Source organism: Impatiens glandulifera, chromosome 6 (genome assembly GCF_907164915.1).
Source record: "Impatiens glandulifera chromosome 6, dImpGla2.1, whole genome shotgun sequence".
NCBI lineage: Eukaryota > Viridiplantae > Streptophyta > Magnoliopsida > Ericales > Balsaminaceae > Impatiens > Impatiens glandulifera.
Genome location: NC_061867.1, coordinates 11,376,719 through 11,397,845, shown reverse-complemented (window position 1 = coordinate 11,397,845; position 21,127 = coordinate 11,376,719). Strand labels below are relative to the sequence as shown.

General features: G+C 26.8%; 1 protein-coding gene across 2 annotated transcripts; it reads left to right on the top strand.

Annotated features, from left to right (window-relative positions):
* The first annotated feature begins 440 nt into the window (after positions 1 to 440).
* LOC124942723 (vacuolar protein sorting-associated protein 32 homolog 2) lies at positions 441 to 2,832 on the top strand. 2 transcript variants are annotated; one of them, XM_047483275.1, is made up of 7 exons: positions 441 to 645; positions 738 to 843; positions 982 to 1,081; positions 1,164 to 1,249; positions 1,348 to 1,439; positions 1,787 to 1,901; positions 2,278 to 2,832. In XM_047483275.1, exons 2-7 carry the CDS (start codon positions 772 to 774, stop codon positions 2,464 to 2,466), a joined length of 654 nt encoding a protein of 217 aa, XP_047339231.1. In that variant the 5' UTR covers positions 441 to 645; positions 738 to 771; the 3' UTR covers positions 2,467 to 2,832. The 2 variants fall into 2 exon arrangements, with proteins under 2 accessions (XP_047339231.1, XP_047339232.1); XM_047483276.1 differs by lacking the exon at positions 441 to 645 and having other exon boundaries at positions 735 to 843.
* Positions 2,833 to 21,127: the final 18,295 nt, after the last annotated feature.

Sequence of the window (21,127 nt, the reverse complement as noted above, 5' to 3'; positions counted from 1 at the left end):
AAAAAAGAAATTAGAGATGATGTGAGATAATTTATTTTAGTATAAATCATATAGTTTTCAAATTTTTACAATCTCAAATATCACAATATTTGAACATTGGTATCTTTTTCCAAAATTTTAATCTCATACAAATTTTTTTAATAAATTTATTAATTAAAAATTCAAATAACTTTATTTTTTACCATATAATATTAATAAAAAATTAAAATAACACCAACAAGCTTAAAAACACCCCTTAATTATTAGATATTTTTATTGAATCAAGAATTATATATATATTGTTCAAAACCTAAATATATGTCATAAACTTTAAAAGTTAAAATAGAAAGTATTAAACAAGTCAAGAGCCAATTTAAACTTTCAACCAAAGAAAAATTCCATCAATCGGTCTGACACGTGGATAAATCAACGGTCAAGATAAATCTAAAATTTATTTCTCTCACTTCCGCCTTCGCTAACACGGCTAAGGAACCGAAAGTCTCTCTCTATCTCTTTCTCTTCTTCTTCGTCGTAATTTCCAAGTGGATCGTTCGATATATTCTAGGTCGTGATTATCACGAATTTCAGATTCCTGTTTGATTCGGTCAATTCTCATATTGATCGTTTCCGCCGTCACCTGAAATCCGATATATTTATATATTACAGGTAATGAGATCTTGATGATCGGAAACTAGGGTTTCCGATTCAGACTTTGTAGTTTTTCTTCAATCTCGTCTTAATTAATCTTAATCTTCCAGGATTTGAACCTTAGTTCCTTTATTTGGATCCATCATGTTTGGTCGTATGTTTGGTAAACCGAAACAAGAGCCAAATGCTCTCACGACTTTGGATAAGTTAAACGAGGTATGGTTTTTGTTGATTGTTTAGCTGATTGTTTTCTGATTTGTTTCTTGTGATTGATTGACGATTTATGTATCAAATTTGTGGTCAAATCATTGTATTTGTTTCAATAGTTTGATGGTTCAAGTCTTTATGTGACAGACACTTGAAATGCTTGAGAAAAAGGAGAAAGTTCTTCAGAAAAAAGCAGCAGGGGAGGTTGAAAAGGCGAAGGAATTCACTAAAGCTAAGAACAAGAGGGGTATGTTTCTTGATTCTACCAATTTCTGTCAATTTACAAACACTATGATGTAATTCAAGTTAATTCTAACCTTATTGTGCAGCGGCTATACAATGTTTAAAGAGGAAGAGGCTTTATGAACAACAAATTGAGCAACTTGGAAATTTTCAGTTGCGTATCCACGATCAGGTATGACATGGATTCTGTTAAGTATTGATTGATATAGTAAACGGAATTGTTGAATAAAGAGGCGAGAGTCACTTTAAATTTCATGTTTGGATTTTCAGATGATAATGCTTGAAGGTGCAAAGGCTACCACAGAAACTGTAGATGCTCTGAGAACTGGTGCTGCTGCAATGAAGGCAATGCAAAAGGCCACGTTAGTAACTTACTTTTCTTTAACAAATGGAAATGTCCTGAGTTTTTTACTCTTAATAGTTGTTTCTTGAGTAGCCATTTGTCTATATTAAGCAATGCATATTGAGCCTATTTGTGTCACAACCACAATCATTTGAAAATTTTCCAAGTTGAAAGGGAATTTTTTCATTTGGTATAAGATTGTTTTTTGCCCATATTTTTTCAATCATGATCTAAATTATAGTGTAATGTTCTGTTTCTTTTAAGAGTAGACTTACTTCTCCTGCCGGATGCAGTCAGTTTGGAAAGTCGTCATTTTATTCTAACTATCAATTTGACGAACTTATTTGAGATGATGTCTTGCTACAGGAATATTGACGATGTAGACAAAACAATGGATGAAATAAACGAGCAAACTGAAAATATGAAGCAGATTCAAGAGGCATTATCTACACCTATTGGTGCAGCTGCTGACTTTGACGAGGTTAGTCTCCTTCCTAAACACTACTAAGATCTTGTTTGACGTGGATTAATTGAGATTAATTTCAAATAACCCACTATCAAATCAACAATCTACTCATCAACCAAAATACCCTATCCTTTTCATACTGCCTTTCTTACCCAAATAACCAAAATTTCAATAACTTACACCAAACAAGATTGTTTAAATATAAGGTTTTTCAAAAACCCACTATGAAATCAACAATCTACTCATCATCAACCAAAATACCCTGTCCTTCTTAATGCCTTCTTACCCAAATAACCAAAATTTTAATGGTTTACACCAAACAATATTGTTTCAATAAAGGTTTTTCAAATAATCCAAGATGAAACCAGGCTTAAAATATCTGTTATGGCAGGATGAACTGGAAGCAGAACTTGAAGAACTGGAAGGAGCTGAATTGGAAGAACAACTTCTTCAACCTGCCACTACGGCTCCTGCAGCTCCAATACCCGTTCCAGCTGGAAAACAACCAGCACGCATTCCTCAGAAGCGTACTGAAGAAGAAGATGAGTTGGCGGCACTGCAGGCGGAGATGGCTCTTTGATGAGGAGCACAGTTTCGTGCATTAGTGAAAAGCCTTTAAATCACTTTATGATCAAAGTAATATTCATTGCAATGGGGGCAACGCCTTAAAGAAATCGGCTGATTTTGTGTCATATGAATGAACCCTTATCTTTATTTTCTTCTGGAATTGCATAGCTGCTCGCTTTATATTCCATGTCTATAAATATGATTGTCTTTGTCTGTCGAAAAAAATACTTTAATTTGAAAATGGTTCCTTGTCGAAGAAAAGTTTTTTTCTATAATAATACTACTATATCTTTGTTGGCCTGTTAGAAATTGCAAATTTGGAGTTGGTGATGAACAATATACACTTTACTTTATTTATTCTTGTTACAATTATATGTTTTATTGTGTAATTTTTCAATGCTCTTTTATCTTTTCTGGAAAGGTAGAATTTTATTTATTTATCTATCTCATTACTTTATTGAATATATATATATATATATATATATACAATTATTATAAAAAAAACTTATGTAAGAGTAACCAGTGGTTTTCTAAATAAGTTATAGAATTGAATTATGTTCACAATTTTATATAATATTTGTGAGTGTGACAAAATGTTTATTTTTTCTAGTGAAGTGCCCACATATATTTTTTCCTTAATCCATATGTTCACCTTTATTGAACCTTCGTTAAATGTTAAAATGTATATTAATTTTTAAAAGTATAAAATAGCTTCTAGCAACGTTTTTTAAACCGTGTTAATACCCATGCTTTTAAAATTTTATTTTAGTAATTAAAAATTATAATGTATATATATATATATATATATAATTTTTAATATAAAATAGTCAACTTAACAAAAAGATAGTTTGAATTTTAAATTTGATAATAAATAAGAACTATATTAAGTTCTTGAAGTGAAATATTAAATTAATATTATTGATTTAATGAGATTTATTATACAAATATTAAGTATAAGTATTTATACTAATTAAACTCTTATTAATATGAAGACTAAAAATTAGATAATTGACTAAATTTTATTTTTCAAATCCTAATTACTTTTATCCTCCCTTCAAATGAGTGAGACACAACCCTAAGTTTGTTACATAATAAAGCAAACTTATAGAGATAAGTCTTTTATAATTTTAAATATTAATAAATTATTTAAATTTAAAAATAATATATTTTAAATAAATTATATGAATATATTAATTTTTATTACTAATATAATTTGAAATATATTAATATGAATACGATATAAGAAGATATATTTAAAAAAGTTTTATTATGGTTTATTTATATTCATTTTTAGAAAGTAAAATTTAAATATATAACATAAAATTATATATTATAAAAATATTTTTTAATAATGTTATATATAGCACAAAATTTAAATCTATATATAATTTATTAATATTTGATTTTTAGTGAGGAGTGATATATGAATTGTTGAGAAGTATTTATGAAAATTTAATTTAAAAAAAAACTTGTTTTATAAAAGAAATCAAAGGTTAAAAAAACAATATTAACACTAGAAAACTTAAAATCAAACTAGCTCCAACAATTCATCATTTTCATTATTGAATAATCAGCATAAAATATAAAATAGTTTTGCTAGTGATTTAAATAAAATAATAATATTATATAAAAAACAATATTATTTATATTTATTATCAAACTATCCATAATTTAAATTTCACAATTCTCATTTTCATTTTATATATATAATAAATTTATCATGAGTGTGTAAAAATTGAAAAAATGAAAATATATATTTAAATTATTATAATAATTTTATATTAATATATAAAAAATAAAAATATATTAAAAAAATGAATAAAATAATTAAAAAGAGATTAAATAAATAAGAGAGAATGAATAAAATAATTATAAATAAATAAAAAAAATAAAAAAAATAGAAATATATGAGAGAATAAATACAAAAATATTTAAAAGTGACAAAAAAAAAATATAAAATGATAATATTAAAAACTTTTAAACGGAATAAAATATATAGGAAAAAATATATTTAAACACAAAATCAAAACATATTTCATTATAATAATTTATATTATTGCGCAAATTATCCGATTAAAAGCAGAACTAAACGTGGCCTTAATTAAGCATAGCAATATCATTCAAATCAAATAGATGACTTTCTGTCAGAAACAAACCACAAACAACTGCACAAAAAGGAGATACTATGAAGAGAATGATGTATCAATTAAAGTAGTTGATTATAAATAAGGAGAAAATTTGGGAGACTTGAAGTAGAGAATGATGTATCAATAATGATTATGCCTATTTCTCTATTATGAATCTTATTATTAATTTTGAATTAGAAATTAAATAAGAAGATATTATAAATGTTATTTTATAAGCTAATTCAAAAGTATTATTTTTTGTTTGACTGTCTAAATTTAGAGAATAAAATATGAGATTTTTTAAATAACAAATCTTTACACTTAAATTATTCGAGTGGATTACATTTAAAATATAAAAAGACTTAAATTTATTTTTCATTAAAAAAACAACTTAAATTGACTTAACATATAAATGTGTGAGAAGTAATAATTTATTAAAATGAAAAACAAAATACATTGCATCTTCTACTACAATATTATTATTATTATTTAACTAGCATGATTAGTTTTACAATAAAGATATAAACAAAATATTATTTATATATAAATATTTTAAATAAAAATAATATTATTAAAATTTTTGAATTGATTTTAATTTTTAAATTAAATTCAATCTAAATTTAATTTAGAATTGAAAAAACATTTAACAAAATACACAAGTAAGTGGACCAATTATATAAATTAACAACATTGTAAGAATAAAAATAATTTAAAAGAAAAATTATCAAAATTTTGAATCAAATTATTCATCCAATTATATGAAATTTTATTATAAATAAAAATATTAAAAATCATTTAACTAATTCATTAAAATAAAAATTAATATTTATCAAAAACAGAATAATAAATAAATTGAATATAATAAATTATTTAAAAATTAATAGATTAATATAATAGATAATTGGACAAATATTTTTTAAAATTAATATATATATATATATATAATTATATAGTAATAAAATTGTTGTATACAAAAAATATTTTCTAATAAAAAAAATTATCCATAATATCTTAATTTATTTTTTTATAATAATAAATTATTAAAAATTAATATATATAAATAATTAAATAAAAAATATGATAATAAAAAAATATTCTTTCAAATATCTTAATTTATTATTATAATAATAAATAAATTTCAAATATATTTCTTAACAAATTTAAAACTTTAACATATTTAATTAAATATATATTTAATTTAAATATTTGTATTAATTTATTTTACAGTTTTTATTTTTATTATTAACAAACATTTTTTTTTAATTTTATTTATTTCAATCTTTTTAGTTAATAATATATTTAATATATATGTTATATTTTTCTTTTTAATTTTTTATTTCAATTTAAAATATTATTTCAATTAATGTTTTATTTCATTTTTTATAATAGAAAAAAAACTATCAATTTAAAATTTAACCTAATTAGTTAAATATATTATTATTATTATTTTTTTTTAATTTTTTTTATAATTCATATATTTTTTAAAATATACATATATGAACATTATAAATTAAAATAAGAAACATTTATTATATTTTATGTATATAAATATATATATAAATAATTAATAATTTAATATTAAAAATAAACATTATTAAAATCTCTTACACCCATATATAACATCTAAATTATCTTTTAATGATGCATTATTAACCTTAACCATTCTCAATTTTTATACTTAAGCATTCAACCACGCACTTTGACTTTGACTCACCTTCTTTGAAAGAACTTTGCGGAATGTGTTATTAAACATTCGAGTACATCTTTCGATATTATCTTAAGCCCTAAATCACTATTCGTTGACGAACCCTTATATTTTTTCATCAATATTTTTTTTACTCAAACCTACATTTCTAACATTCGATTACACTTTTCAGCACGAACTTAGACTTTGAATCACCTTTCATTGACGAACATATTTAATATATATATATATATATATATATATATATATATATATATATATATATATTTAAGCATTATAAATTAAAATAACAAAAAATTATTATATTTTATGGATTTTTGTATATATATATATATTTATAAATAATAATTTTAATACTAAAAATAAAAGAAAAATACATTATTAAAATCTCTTACACCCATATATATATCATCTAAATTATCTTTGAATAATGTATTATTTACCCTAACCATTCTCAATTCCTACCATACTTAAACATTGACTAAGCCTTTTGGCTTTGACTTACCCTCTTTGAAAGAACTTTGCGGTCTTCAAGGGGTGCGTTCTTAAGCATGATCTTAGTCTTTGAATCACCCTCCATTGACAAACCTTTAGATTTTCTCACCAATGTTTGCGTTATTCAAGCCGATATTCTCGCTTCCGATTCATCTACCAATGCTCGCACACCACATATAATAATTACTTTTAGAGGAGCTCGCGCACCACATATAATAATTACTTTTAGAGAAATTCGAACCCTAGTCTTAAGTATAAAATATTAACAATTTAACCAATAGACCAGTGGCGGACCCATAAATATTTTCTCGGGGGGCCAAATACCTAATAACGTAGCATTTTTTGGCTATCAAATAAATGCATTTTTTAATTAAAATTTTACTCGATAATTACATAAAAATACTAATAAGCACAATTACTAAATTATTCTTGTCCATGAGTCGGTACAAAAGAAGACAAATATCTTCATTACGTTGACTATATCAATCAATCAATTCAAGAAAATTTCCTTTATTTGATGAACTACTTGACTCATCATGTCCTCGAAAAGGTAATCCTTGCCTCAATAGAAAGCGTGTTACATCAAATATTGTCGTTAAACATGTGTGATAATTTATTTTTATATCACGACCATGTGTACGTAAAACGTTTCTCACGTTATGTCTTTGATCTTAAAATGATTCAAATTGAATTCTAGCTTCATTATGACAACTATTTGAAGTTCTCATATGACGATTGAATCTTTCTAATGCTCTTTTCCAATTTTTGTACTCATCTCCTATAAATGTATTATCTACGTTTTCTCTATTTAAAGGTTTGAAAAGATAACACCAAAAACAAAATGATGAATCTTTTGATATGCTATATTCTAACCATGTATATTTGATCAGTAACATTAGACTCATTAGTAGGCTCATTAATTGATTGAAAAGACTCATGCTGGTCATGTGATGTAGAAGTACAAATTCGTTTATAGAACATCTTCATTATTCTATATCCTACATAAAATAAATGATTAAAAATAAATATGTGTCACAACTCCTAAATAAAATCTAACAAATACATTTATTTGTTGAAATAATTTAAAATTAATTTAAAATTAAGAAATATAAAATAATATTTTACCCTTATATTTATATAAATGATTATTTTACCCTTATATTTATAAGTAATTTGTATTATTAATTATATTAAAATTAATAAAATATATATATATATATAAATAAATTATAATATAAATGTAGTTTTAAAATAAATAATAATATTATATGATTTTCATTATTTTATATATAATTCTTTATATTTTAACTTATATAAATAAATGTTATTTATATATTAACTAAAATTTATGTATTATTATAAATATTGTATTTTAGAAATTTTTTTTTTGTATAAAATAAAATATTATTAATAATTACTTGTATTTTAGAAAATATTTTTTTGTATAAAATAAAATATTAATAATAATTACTTTAATAAAATTATATTTGAAATTAAAATACTATAATTATGAATTAATTTTTATAAAAGGAAGGGTTAGTTTATTATAAATAGTGTTGGTATAAAATAAGGTTATAATAAAGAAATGTTAGAGGCAGGATTGATCACCTGACCTCTACTATACATTTCAGCTCCAAAACCACTGAGACAAAACCTTATTTGATAAACATATATATAATATCTAAAAAGTTTTACCCTGGTTGGGGGTGGTTGGGGGAGGCCCGGGCCCCAAGGCCCCCCTTGTAGGTCCGCCACTGCAATAGACCATGGTCTTATGATTGTTGAAATAATTTTATAATTATATTTTGTATATATATATATTTTGTAAGTTATATTGTGAATAACTATATATACTATATAAATTTTCATACTCATACAAAAAAAATATAATAAAAATAATTATATCTCTTATTCTAATATTAAATAAAAATATTTTCGTTAATAATGATATATATAACATTATATATAATAAAAATAATTAATTTTTTTTATCATAATTTTATTTATTAAGTATAATACAAATTGAATACATATTTTAAAATTATTGTATTTTTTATTTTATTTTTTTTATCTATTCAAACCATTGTTAAGTATGAAATGTTAACATTTTAACAATTTGACCACTTATGATGGTTGATTTTTTTTTTTTTTTATAATTTTGTATATATATATATATATATATATATTTTTAAGTTATATTTTAAATAACTATATATTTTATAAAAATTATATATATATATATATTTTTAAGTTATATTTTAAATAACTATATATTTTATAAAAATTATATATATATATATATATATATATATAAATTATGTTGGTATGAATGTCACGCATTCATCAAAAATTTTGTTGAATTTAAAATATAAGGTTTTATTAATTTAGTTGATTAGAGAATTTCACTTGTTTCTATTAGATTAGAAATTTGAAACACACTTATATTATTTTTTATTTTATTTTTAAAATTTTCAAGTTTATGGATAAATTAACCACTATCATGTCTAAGTGTCCATCATCTCTCTACTAACAAATTCAAATTAAGTATAAATATATATATATATATATATATATATAAATATATATATATATATATATATAAATATATATATATATATATATATTATATTAATAAGTTTAAAACACACTTATACTATTTTTTATTTTATTTTTAAAAATTTTAAGTTTATGGATAAATTAACCCACTATCATATCTATCATATCTAAGTGTCCATCCTGTCTCTACTAACAAATTCAAATTAAGTATAAATATATATATATATATATATATTATATTAATATATAACTACTTTCTAATGGTTTGTTTATCTCCTTATATGTTATAAATATATATAACATAGATTGTAATATTAAAATATTTTAGTATTATTCTTTCTTATAAAATTTATAATATAAAAATACAATTACAACAATTGATATATATATATATATATATATATATATATTAAAATATAAATAATTAAATTTATCTTTTAAGATGAGAGTTTAAAAAATAAGAGATACATTATTATTTTATATTATTATTTATATATTTAAAACTCTCTTTTCTCTATTAAAAAATAGATATACATATAATTAATTATTTATTTTTTAATATATATATACTTACCCATTTAAAATTTTATTTTATATAATAGTATAAGTATTTATTTAATTTGTTTGAAATACAATGTAAAATATATAAATAATTAAATTTATCTCTAATAAAGATAGTTTAAAAAATAAAAGATAAATTATTTTTTATATTATTAATAATACATTTAAAATTATTTCTTTTTCTAGGATAGAGATACATTTAATTATTAATATTTTAATATATATTTAATAATTTAAATTATTAATTTTTATAAAATAATAAATATTAATTTCATTATCATAATTAATTTTAAAATAAACCTTTAGAACCGAATATTTTTGTTTGAAAAAATTGAGATTAGTAAAATTTTAACCTTGTTTGCATGAAAATATTTTAATAAAATATTATTTAAAAATTTATATAAAAATATATTTTGATATTTTAAAATTAATTATAATAATATATTTTTTATAATTAATTGTAAACAATTTTTGAATTTAAAATATTCAAATTAAAATTTAATTAATTTTTTTTTATATTTTAAAGTAATTAGTTAAAAAAATTATTTATTTAATGAAATAGTCATAAATTGATTTTTTATTTAAAATTAATAAAATATTTAGTATATGTATGTAAAGCGTATATTTGATTATAGATGTTTTTCAGTTTGATGTTTGGTATATTCGAAAAGACATTATATTTTTTATCTAAATAATTGTCTTTAATTCATAAAATTTTAGTTATTTGAAAAAAAATTTATTTTAATATATATATATATGAGAAATGATTAGGTGAGGGAATGACTTGACATAATCTTATTCGTTGAAAAAATCAAATAATTTTTTTTTTTTCTCCCATTTTTATATTTTCAGGTTTGACATTTTAATTTTAAAATATTAAAATAAATGTATAATAATCAAGGAGGTGTCAACAAAGGCTTGATCTTCAGAATCAAAGGCTGACCGTTTTTGATTTGATAAAAGACAGACAAAAACAAACAACCAAATTTTGTTCTATGTCCGTTAGACAATGAAAAATCTCTATGATATGATCAAAAGCAAAGGGCCAAATTCCTATCATGTTTTATGATCTGATCCACCTTATATATATAATAAACCGACTTATACCATAATAATTATTATTTAACTTATACCAAATTTTAATTATTTTGAAATTTAACAGATATAAGTTATTTTTAAAATAATTATTTTTTTTATTAAATAAAATTTAATTTGGGATTATATAATTAATTTGGAATTATTTAACACAATAATTATGTCAAATAATTATTTTTTACTCCTATTTTAATTATTTTAAATTTATGATTACACCATTTATTCAAAAATAATTATTTTAAAATTTATAAATTAGAGTGATAGAATTTGTGTTTGCATAGTACCACTCTTAAATCGAATTTGAAGAAAAATAAACTAATTTATTTTTTTTTTTTTAGAAAACATGGTTATTTTCAACATATAGACAATAAATATATATATATATATATATATATATATATATATATATATATATATATATATATTTCCAATTTATGGTTATATTTTGAGGCCCTTTTTCTAGTGGTATATGCTATTTAAGATTTTTTAGCTCTATCGATTTTGTTGCCAATTAAATAGTAATTAACCTACGATGAAGTTCTCATTCCAATTCTAATTCCGATTATGTGGAAGTGTAGACGGTGGATTAGGTCTTTTCTTTCTAAAAGGGATTTTAGTCATTCTAGTTTAAGATTGCCTCACGAGTCTTCTTAGGGATGTCCTCTCGCGAGATTGACATCAACTACCTTATTTGATCGGATAGCTTGAATAACAATCTTACCATTAAAGGCCTTCACTATTCTAGAATATTTTCTTTATGGAGGACTACGAGAATCTTCCTTACTTAAAGAGGGAGTTTAAGTCACCTAAAAAACTAAATGAATTATATGTCAATTCCTTAAACAATGACTGTTCTCGGGAGAACATAAAATACTAAGTGGCTGATTGTGGCTTTGAAGAATCGCGAGAACAGAAAAATACTAAGTGGATGATTGTGGCTTTGGAGAATCGCTGCCCCTTGCCTCATGAAAGAAGAGATAGATCCTGGGCGAGCTAATGAATTCAAAGATGCGTATCCACACCTATCTCCATTGTCCATCTAGTCTCAAGGGGACTCAATCAATTTCGATTGCTGTCTATAGGTTTAGTGAGAGAAAGATATAACCTAAAAGTGGTGAATGTTGATGTCGTCTTCAAGTTGCTGTGTAGCTTTTGTCGAAGTTTTTCCGAGTATTTATCCATGATTATAAATATTTTTTTGTTAGTTATCTTAACAAAGATCAACTTTTGACCAAGGGTCGTTTTGATTTTCGATTCCGTTCACGGATCTTAACAAAGTATCCATATAGGTTAGGGATGGTATGAGTGATCATAGATATTATCGGGAAATCGACTTCTATTTTGATTTGACGTAAGTATCAACATATTAGTTTACGTCAAATAATTTTTTTTAAATTTATCGGCCAATCGTATTTGGTTAATGATATATTTTTTAGAACAATCATATACAAATGGTCATAGTTAATGTCAATAGACAAGATTTGGTTTGACGTGAATATCGACAAACTATTCACGTGGGGTTACTGATGAGTAATGTTAATGAGTGATCATATACAAATGATCAAAGTTCTATCAACATATATGTTTTACGTGAAAGTTGACAAACCTATCATGGGAGTTACTAACAAGTAAAGTATAAAGTAATCATTTATAAATGATTGCAGTACTATCAACATATAGATTTGACATGAAAGTTGAAAAACTTATAACGGGAGTTACTAACACGTATCATATAGAGCGATCATATATAAATAATCGTGTTATTATCAACAAATATGTTTGACGTGAAAGTTGATAAACTTATCACGTGAGTTACTAACAAATAACATTTAAAGCGATCATGTATAAATGATCGTGGTACTATCAACAAATAGGTTTAACATGAAAGTTGACAAACTTATTCACGTGGGTTACTATCAATTAATATATTGCGATCATGTATAAATGATCGAATTACTATCAATAGATATGTTTGACATGAAATTTGACAAACTTATCACGGGAATTACTAACAAGTAACATATAACGATCATGTATAAATGATTGAAGTACTATCAATAAATATGTTTGATGTGAAAGTTGACAAACTTATCACCGGAGTTATTAACAACTAACATATAACGATCATGTATAAATAATCGAAGTACTATCAACAAATAGGTTTAACGTAGAAGTTATTATTTTTTTTACGGGAGTAACTAACAAGTAACATTTAGAGTGATCATGTAGAAATGATTGTGGCACTATCAATAGATGAATTTATCGTGAAAGTTAATAAACTTTTTCACGAAAGTTACTAACAAGTAACATTAAGAGAAATCATGTAGAAATGATCGTGGTGCTAACAACAAATAGGTTTATTGTGAAAGTTTAATAAAAATTCACGGGAGTTACTAACAAATAATATTTATAGCGATCATGTAGAAATGATCGTAGTAATATCAACAAATAGGTTTATCGTGAAAGTTAATAAACTTTTTCACGGGAGTTACTAACAAATAACCTTAAGAGCGATCATGTAGAAATGTTCTTAAAACTATCAGTATATAGGTTTATCGTTAAAGTTAATAAACTATTTCACGGGAGTTAATAACAAGTAACATTTAGAGCGATTATGTAGAAATGATCGTGATACTATCAACAAATAAGTTTATCGTGAAAGTTAATAATCATTTTCACTGGAGTTACTAACAAGAAACATTTAGAGCGATAGTGTAGAAATGATCGTGATACTATCAACAAATATGTTTATCGTGAAAGTTTAATATTTTTTACGGGAGTTACTAACAAGTAACATTTAGAACGATCATGTAGAAATAATCGTGGTACTATCAACAAATATATTTATTGTGAAAGTTAATAAACTTTTTCACGGGAGTTACTAACAAATAACATTTAGAGCGATCATGTAGAAATGATCGTGGTACTATCAACATATATGTTTGAATTTTAACATACGTCATTAATAATCGTATACATCATCGACATATGAGCTTATATTTGACATACATCACAAATGATCGTGTGTACCATGGAAAGATTGGTTTAAATTTGATATACGTTAGAAATGATCGTATGTACCATCGAAATATTAGTTTAGATTTAAAATACATCAGAAATGATCGTATGCACCATCAAAAGATAAGTTCAGATTTGACATACATTAGAAGTGATCGTATGTATCATCGATATATGTGTTCAGGTTTGACATATGTCAACAATGATCATATGTACCATCGACATATGAGTTCAGATTTGATATACGTCATAAATGATTGTATGTATCATCGACAAATGGGTTCAGATTTGACATACGTCAGAAATGATCGTGCGTACTATCGACAAATGAGTTTAGATTTGACATACATCAGAAAAGATCGTATGCACCATCGACAAATGGGTTTAGATTTAACATATGTTAGAAATGACTGTATTTATCATCGATAGATGAATTCAGATTTGATATACATTAGAAATGATCGTATGTACCATCGACATATGAGTTGAGGTAACATACATAAGAAATGATCGTATGCACCATCTATATATGAGTTTAGGTTTGACATACGCTAGAAACGATCATTTGTACCATCGACAAATGAGTTTGGATTAAACATATGTCAGAAATAATCTTATGAACCATCAATAGATGAGTTTATGTTTGACATACATCAAAAGTGATTGTATGCATCATCGATAGATGAGTTTAGGTTTGACATACACCAGAAATGATCGTATACACCATCGACAAATGAGTTTAGGTTTGACATACGCCAAAAATTATCATATGCACCATCGTTATGTGAATTTAGATTTGTCATACATCATAAATGATCGTATGCATCATCAATAGATGAGATTATGTTTGACATAAATCAAAAATGGTCGTATGCACCATCGATAAGTGGGTTTAGATTTGACATACGTTAGAAATGATCGTATGCACCATCGAAAAATGGGTTCAGATTTGACATACGTTAGAAATGATCGTATGCACCATCAACATATGGGTTTAAATTTCGATATATGTCATAAATGATTGCATGTACCATCGACAAATGTGTTTAAATTTAACACACGTAAAAAATGTTTATATATACCATCGAAAAATGGGTTTAGAATTTGATATACGTCATAAATGATTGTGTGTACCATCGACATATCGATTTATATTTCACATACGTTAGAAATGATCGTATGCACCCTCGACATATGAGTTTAGATTTATCATACGTTAGAAATAATCGTATGCACCATCGACATATGGTTTAGATTTGACATACGTCGTAAATGATTGTATGTATTATCAACAAATGAGTTTAGATTTGACATACGTCTGAAATGATCGTAAGCACCATCAAAAGATGGGTTCAGATTTGACATACGTCAGAAATGATTGTATGTACCATCGACATATGAGTTTAGATTTGATATACATCATAAATGATCGTATGCACCATCAACAAATGAGTTTAGGTTTGACATTCATAAAAAATGATCATATGCACCATTGATAAATGAGTTTAGATTTGACATACGTTAGAGGTGATCGTATGTAACATCGATAGATGGGTTTATGTTTGACATACGTTAGAGGTGATCGTATGTAATATCGATAGATGAGTTTATGTTTGACATACGTCATAAATGATCGTATGCAAAGATGTGTTTAGATTTGATGTGAATGTTAACAAACTATTCACATGAGTTACTAACAAGTAATGTTTAAAGCGATCATGTATAAATGATCGAGGTACTATCAATAGATAGATTTAATTTGATGTGAATGTTAATAAACTATTCACATGAGTTACTAACAAGTAATGTTTAAAACGATCATGTATAAATGATAGAAGTACTATCAACAAATATGTTTAATTTGATTTGAATGTTAAAAAACTATTCATGTGAGTTACTAATAAGTAACGTTTAGAGAAATAATGTATAAATGATTGAGTTACTATCAATATATATCTTTAATTTGACCATATCCAATAGTCTTGGGTACCTATTAACAAATAGGGTTTCAGTTGATTATGTAGAAATAATCTTGTATACCTATCGACATATAGGTTTTCAAGTTGATCATATATAAATGATCTCATGTACCTATATACAAATTGGGTTTGGTTAATTTTATAGAAATGATATTAGTATCTATTAACATATTGAAATTCGATTAGATCATACACAAATGATCTCAGGAACCTATCAACAAATATGATTTTGGTTGGATCATACACAAATAATCTCAGGTTCCTATCAACGGATATGGTTTTAGTTGGATCATACAAAAATTATCTCATGTACCTATCAATAGATAGAGTTTTGGTTAATCATGTAGAAATGATCTCATGTACCTATCAACACATAGGGTTTCATGTTGATAATATAGAAATGAACTTCTGTACCTATCAACATATAGTGTTTTAGGTTGATCATGTAGAAATGATCTCATGTACCTATCAATAGATAATGTTTCAAGTTGATCATTTAAAAATGATCTCATGTACCTATCAACAAACAAGATTTCGAGTTAATCATGTAAAGATGATCTCATGTACCTATCAACACATAGGATTTTGAGTTGATCATGTAAAAAATATTTAATGTGCCTATTGAAATTAGAGTTTTAATTTGATCATATAAAAACTTATCTAGAGTACCTATCTAAAGATAGAGTTTTGATTTGATCATGTCTAATGATCTTGTACATATCGACAAATAGGGGTTTTAGTATGATCATATAAAAATGATCTTGTGTACATATCGATAAATATTGTTTTGATTTGATCATATAAAAAATGATTACTTGGAGATGTGATTGCTTATTTAGTTTTTGCGTACTAGTCTTGACTTCTTTTGCTTTTAATGGATTATTTCAACATAATAATTTCTCTCTTTTTCTTTCAAAATGAGTTTCATAATGTTGGTTCCAATTATTGGATCTTCTAAGAACAATAAAGAAAATAAAATAAGGAAAACTGAGAAAAACAATTATATATATGTTAAAGAGGAAAAAATTTAGGAGTCTTGAGTGTTGTATATCAACCTTTGTAAATATCCCTTTTAAAATAGTAGATTAGCCTAGAAACCCTAAACTAGTTATACATATAAGCTCAAACCTATTAATAATTAAATAAACCATAATTGCATAAAATACAATAAGGACCAACAACTTTCAAATTTACTAACAATTAATACTTAGACTCACAATCTCCCCCGTAAGCTTGATTTGGTTTGAGTTTCTTCATGCCGAACAACTCTCGCATCTCCGCGAATTTGACTATTGTTAGCGCATTGGTGCGAATGTTCGCCCGTTGATCTCTAGTTCTTATGAACTCTACGACGATCTGTCGGTTCTCGACACATTCACGGATGAAGTGGAACCAAGTGTCGATGTGTTTTTTGTGTCCATGAAACACACCATGTTCTTCATTAATGATATTCCACACTTATTGTCGACATCGAGGGTTACCACCCTCAGCTCCCATCCGAGCACCTCGCTCAACAAGTTTCTTAGCCAAAGTTCTTGACACGACACTAGTTTCCATAAACGCTGCCTCACATGAAGATAAAGAAAAAGTTCACAACTTTTGAGATTTCTAGGTATCAGATTCCCGTTGAGATAAAACATCATCTCTCTAGTGTTTTTTCTGTCGTTTGTGTCACCAGCTAGGTCGCTGTTAGTAAAATCAAAGAGTTCTTCAACTTCTCGTCCTCTTCTTAACTGAATCACATAGTTCATCATTCCTTTTACGTAACAAAGAATGTGTTTTACTGCCTATTGGTGTAGAGTGATAGACTGTTCCATATATCAACTCACTATGCCAACTACATAAGAGATATCGGGTCGAGTGTGCATTAAGTACCTAAGACACCCGATGATACATCTATACTTCTTCGGATCCATTGAGCTTCCTTCCACATCCCTTCCGAGCACAACTTTGCTTCCATCGAATACTTGCTTAGGTTGCAATCCTCCATTGCGAATTGTTTCAACACCTTCTTCGCATAAGCCGCATACTTAACCTCGATGCTATCTTTCTTCTAGTCCACCTCGATACCAAGATAGTACTAGAGTAACCTGAGATAAATCATCTCAAAATCCTTCATCATCTACTTTTTGAACTCCTCAACGCCTTGATACTTGATCTTGTTATGATCAAGTCGTCGACATATACGCCAATGATGAGTACTTCTTCTCCATGGGTTCTTGTGTACACAACCTGCTCTTAAGAAAATTTCACAAAGCCGAGGCTCATCATTCTCTTATTGAGGAAAATGTTCCACGTCCTTGCTATTTGACATAGCTCGTAGAGATCCTTTCATAACTTACACACATTATGCTCTTTATTTTTTATGATTAAGCCTTCAGGTTGATTGATGCAGACTTCTTCTTAGATGTCACCATTGTGAAATTCTGATTTTATATTAAAGTGGTGGATCTCCCATCCACAGTGAGCTGCGATTGCAAGAATTAACTTGACTATGTCAAGTTTTTCCACCGGTGCAAAGGTCTTCTCAAAGTCAACACATTACTTCTGCACGTAGTCTTTCGCTACCAATTTCGCTTTGTGTTTGAGAGTGTTGTCTTCGTTGTCTCTTTTTAACTTGAAAATCCACTTTAACCAGATGCTCTTATGACCGACTGGTAAGTTAATGAGCTCCCATGTATTGTTCTTCGTGATGGACTCGAGTTCTTTCTTCATGGCCTCATACCACTACTCTTCGGCTTCCGCCTCGTGATATGTTGCTGCCTTGTTGATGGTGAGCAACAACAATTCATCACGACCCATCTCTACCCGTGGTTCCTTCGCATAGACATCTCGTAGGATTCCGAACTCTATAGAATTTTTTACGAGCTAGTTGTTATCGTTGCACCACTCCCACTTCTTCTCCTCCTCGAACACGACATCTCTACTACACACATATTTTCCCCTAAGATGAATCAAGAAACCTGTGCACCTTACTTCCGTCTTCAAACTTCACATACTTGGTGATCTTATCGTCGAGCTCATTGAACTTCTCTTGATGGTCCGTCATATGGTTGCTTGCTCCATTGTCAAGGTACCACACGTCAATGTAATTATACTCATCTCCACTTGTGAGGAGGTTCGTCGTGACTTTCACTTTATTGAGCAACACCACCTCTGGTTCCTCCTTGGACGGTTCTTGCACAAACTCTTCGAGATTTGTCTCATCATCTTTGGGCAACACATTCGTCACTCCCACAATAAAAATTAATGATAACTTCTCATCATAGAAGTTAGTGAGGTTTGCCTCATCGTCAGGCCTTTTGTTAGGGAAATCGGACGCGTAATGATTGTACTTTTGACAAGCATAACACTTCATTGTGCTCTTGTCTTTGCGGGACTTGATGTCTTTTTATCGAGGTGAGCTTTCTCCATGACCTCACTTATCTCCACCGTTGTCGCTTCGACTTGACGATCGAGAAGAAAAATTGGCTTCTCCGTTTTTTTTATTCGTGACATGCATTCATCATGCATGATCAATATGTACTCCTCCTCTTGGTCTCCATAGACGTGAAGTCTCTCGTGGAGTTTGAGATGACCGACAATCTCTTCAACAGTCATATTCTTGAGGTCACCAAATTGCTCAATCGCGATAATAATCTGCATGTATGTTTGTGGTACGACTCTAAGAAACTTCTTGACGATGGATATCTCCTCCACCTTCTCTCCAAAAGAGCGGATACCAATCACGATGGATGCCAATTTCATGGCGAAATCATCCACCAATTCCCCGTTCTTCATGAGAATCTCTTTGAAGTGTATCTTTAAAGTTTGCACTTTTGCCTCATTGACATTGTACACTCCAATAAACATTGTCTTTAGCATCTCCCACGCCAGCTTGGTGGAACCCTTCTCGGCCACTATGAGAAGGACTTCCTCGGGGAGCGCTTGATAGATGGCAGCAAAATCCATTATTTTCTTTTATCGTCGATCTCATCGAACATTACGACTTCCCACACTCTTTGTGCTTGTAAGTTTACTCGCATCTTCAACGCCTACACCGAGTAGTTATTCTTTATAATAATAGATATGAGAGTGCCACACTCTCTTTTTTTTCGATCTTCATTGTCGTCGCGTCTATAGTTGATCTTGTGGACGCCATGCTCCTTTAGATATGCTATGATACCAAATGTTGGTTCCGGTTATCGAATTTTCTAAGAAAAATGACGAAGAAAGGAAAATAAGGAAAATTGGGAAGAACAATTATATATATGTTGAAAAGGAAATTTTTTAAGAGTCTTGAGTGTTATATATTAACCTTTGTAAACAACCATTTTAAAAGAGTAGATTAGCCTAGAAATCCTAAACTACTTATACATACAAGCTCAAGCACATTAATAATTAAATAAGACCTAATTGCATAAAAGACAACAAAAACCAACAACTTTTAAATTTGTTGAAAATCAATGTTTAGACTCACACACAACTAGTTTAAAAACCGGTAATCGATTGTTTCAAGTCTTAGTGAATAGGTCCATGTGTCTAGATAAAGGGACATATTCCTGCCCCAGTTTTCTTTAGAAAACTTATTTAAAAGGAAAAGGCTTAAGGGTTTTCAACAAAAGTTGAATTAGTCTATTTCTTTTTGGAAATTAATGAATCGTGATATTTTGGATTCAAAATATGTTTGGGGCCTAGCTCTGAACAACCTTTCATGACTTCTTGCGATTTTCTTGTAAAGAAATCGAATTTATTTTTCTCCGATTTTTGAGATATTTGTTCTAAATTCGATCTCGTACGTAAACGATTATCCATAATCTTAATTCTCGGAGAAGAGTTAAAACTTTGATGTTTTGACATGGCTCACATATTTTTTTCGCTTAGCTTTAAACCACATTTCTTAGAAGTTTACTCATCTTAAAATAATTTGAGAGAGAACTTAAAAAATTTCATCTTTGAACTTTTCTTTGCCATATATGTTTTTTTTTGTTAACTATGAGTATATCTAGTAGAAACAATACATTTTTGCTATTGCTATAGCAATCAAGACTAGAGTGTGAGTGAATAATAAATGGTGATTTCAATACATCAGCCTCTTTGAGTCGCTTTTTAACTTTCGAGATATATCTGGTAGAATCATTACATTTTTTCTCTTGCCGT

What these genes read in the sequence shown, in the direction of transcription:
- LOC124942723 (XM_047483275.1), top strand. Translation starts at nt 772, where the DNA reads ATGTTTGGTCGTATGTTTGGTAAACCGAAACAAGAGCCAAATGCTCTC. An exon ending in AGTTGCGTATCCACGATCAG is followed by an intron (nt 1,250 to 1,347) that starts GTATGACATGGA and finishes TTGGATTTTCAG; the next exon opens with ATGATAATGCTTGAAGGTGC. An exon ending in AAGGCAATGCAAAAGGCCAC is followed by an intron (nt 1,440 to 1,786) that starts GTTAGTAACTTA and finishes GTCTTGCTACAG; the next exon opens with GAATATTGACGATGTAGACA.